Source organism: Chiloscyllium plagiosum, chromosome 15 (assembly GCF_004010195.1).
Source record: "Chiloscyllium plagiosum isolate BGI_BamShark_2017 chromosome 15, ASM401019v2, whole genome shotgun sequence".
Classification (NCBI taxonomy): domain Eukaryota; kingdom Metazoa; phylum Chordata; class Chondrichthyes; order Orectolobiformes; family Hemiscylliidae; genus Chiloscyllium; species Chiloscyllium plagiosum.
The window spans coordinates 81,208,380-81,210,478 of record NC_057724.1 but is presented as its reverse complement, the minus strand read 5'-3'; the positions used below and the strand labels follow the sequence as shown (position 1 = coordinate 81,210,478).

General features: G+C 49.2%; 1 protein-coding gene across 1 annotated transcript in view; it reads left to right on the top strand.

Moving 5' to 3' along the window:
• LOC122557461 (adhesion G-protein coupled receptor G4-like) overlaps positions 1-2,099 on the top strand; it is an 81,348-nt gene that overhangs the window by 43,514 nt on the left and 35,735 nt on the right. Inside the window, exons 14-15 of the mRNA XM_043705221.1 lie at positions 1,025-1,293; positions 1,379-1,475. Of these exons, the coding sequence (XP_043561156.1) occupies positions 1,025-1,293; positions 1,379-1,475 (366 nt within the window). The remainder of the gene's footprint in view (positions 1-1,024; positions 1,294-1,378; positions 1,476-2,099) is intronic.

The window sequence follows — 2,099 nt, the reverse complement described above, 5'->3', positions numbered from 1 at the left end:
ACTCTAACCTGCACATCTTTAGACTGTGGGAGGAAACCGGAGCACCCAGAGGAAATCCACACAGACACGGGGAGAATGTGCAAACTCCACACAGACAGTCACCCTGGGTCCCTGGCGCTGTGAGTAAGCAGTGCTAACCACTGAGCCACCATGTTGCTCTATGGTTGACACCTCACCTTCAGGTCTGCCTGGTGCTGCTCCTGGCATACCCTCCTGCACTCCCCATTGTACCAGGGTTGATCCCCTGGCTTGATGGTAATGGTTGAGTGGGGGATACACCAGGCCATGAGGTTACAGATTGTGCTGGAGTACAGTTCTGCTGCTGTTGGTGGCCCATAGCGCCTCATGGATGCCCAGTCTGGAGTTGCTGGATGTGTTCGAAGTCTGTCCCAATTAGCACGGGGATAGTGCCACACAACACGATGAAGGGTAGTCTCAATGTGAAGGTGGGACTTTGTCTCCACAAGGACAGTGTGGTGGTCACTCTTACTGATACTGTCATGGACAGATACATCTGCAGCCGGCAGATTGGTAAGGATGAGGTCAAGTCTGTTTTTCCATCTTGTTTTTTTAAGTCATTCATGATGTGAGGGTGTGGCTGGCTAGACCAGCATTTAATACCCATCCCTAATTGCTCAGAGGATTGTTAAGAGTCAACATTGCTGTGGGTCTAGAGTCATGTGTAGGCCAGACCAGGTAAGAACGGCAGGTTTTAGGCCTCGAAGAGCATTAGTGAAGCAGATGGGTTTTCCCCAACAATTAACAATGGTTTCACAGTCACCAGTGCATGCTTTTTCATTCCAGATATTTTTATTGAATTCAAATTCCACCATTTGCTGTAGCACAGTTTGGACCCGGGTCCCTGGCTCTCTGGATTACGGTGACATTATCTCTGCACTCCACCCCTCCGCACCTCGGCTCAGTCGTTTCTGATGACGTTAGTTCAGCACACATGCTCTCTCTGATGGGTCACTCTTGGGGCAAGTTGTGAACTAATTGTTTGTGATTAATTTCCTGTGTTTAGGAATGTGCGACGTGACTATCCCTCGAAGATTCTGATGAACCTGTGCATGTCCTTGTTCATGCTGAACATTATCTTCCTGACCAATTCATGGGTGGCCTCATTTGGCATCTCAGGTCTCTGTATCACTGTGGCTGCATTACTGCACTATTTCCTGCTGAGTTCTTTTACTTGGATGGGTATCGAGGCAGTACACATGTACTTTGCACTGGTGAAAGTGTTCAATATCTACATCCGCCATTACATGCTGAAGTTCTGCGTGATTGGATGGGGTGAGTCATTTCTCTGAGTAATTAAAGTTCCTGTCAGTGAGTAACCAGCACCTTCTGAACCTCAGACCTGTTTCTCTCCAAACAGGAGTCCCAGCAGCTGTGGTGGGAATACTGCTCTCCATCAATATTAACCTTTACGGCTATGAAACAAAGTTGAAAGCTGCCAATCCAGCAGAGCTGTTGTAAGTTGAATATTCTCCATTTGGATAATTCATCTTTCAGTTGAAATCCCAGGAATATGGAAATGCTCGGATTGGAACTCTTCACTTTGCTTCCACATTGACCTCTCTCTCTGTACTTTCCTGCTCTAGTGATGGTCAATACACTCTCACCCTGCAATTCCTGGCTGTACAGCTTCCACACTCAACACTGGCTTCAACACCTTCAGCCCAAACCGCTGGTGGGATCCTGCTGTTCCCATTCCCTCCTCCTCTTCCCCCATCACTTCCCCATTTCCCCATCAATGGTCAGTGTTTTGGAGTCATCCCTCTGCCCTCACTCCTGTCTCCCACAACCCCATGGCCCATCTCTTGTGTTCTGATTGGCTCCCCATTTCCCGCCCTCCGTTCCTGGTGAATCTCTAACATTTCCTCATCCAGGGAATGCCGCAGAATGGGAGGGGTCTGAACAGCCAACATTCTGTTGGACAATGAACACACAGACCGTTAGTTACACAACTCCACATCAACAGCCATTGGCATCAATCAGTTCACTCCACACCCCGGGGAGATAGGGAGGGGGGTATGGGGTTACCGAGATAGGGAGGGGGGTATGGGGTTACCGAGATAGGGAGGGGGTGTAGGGGG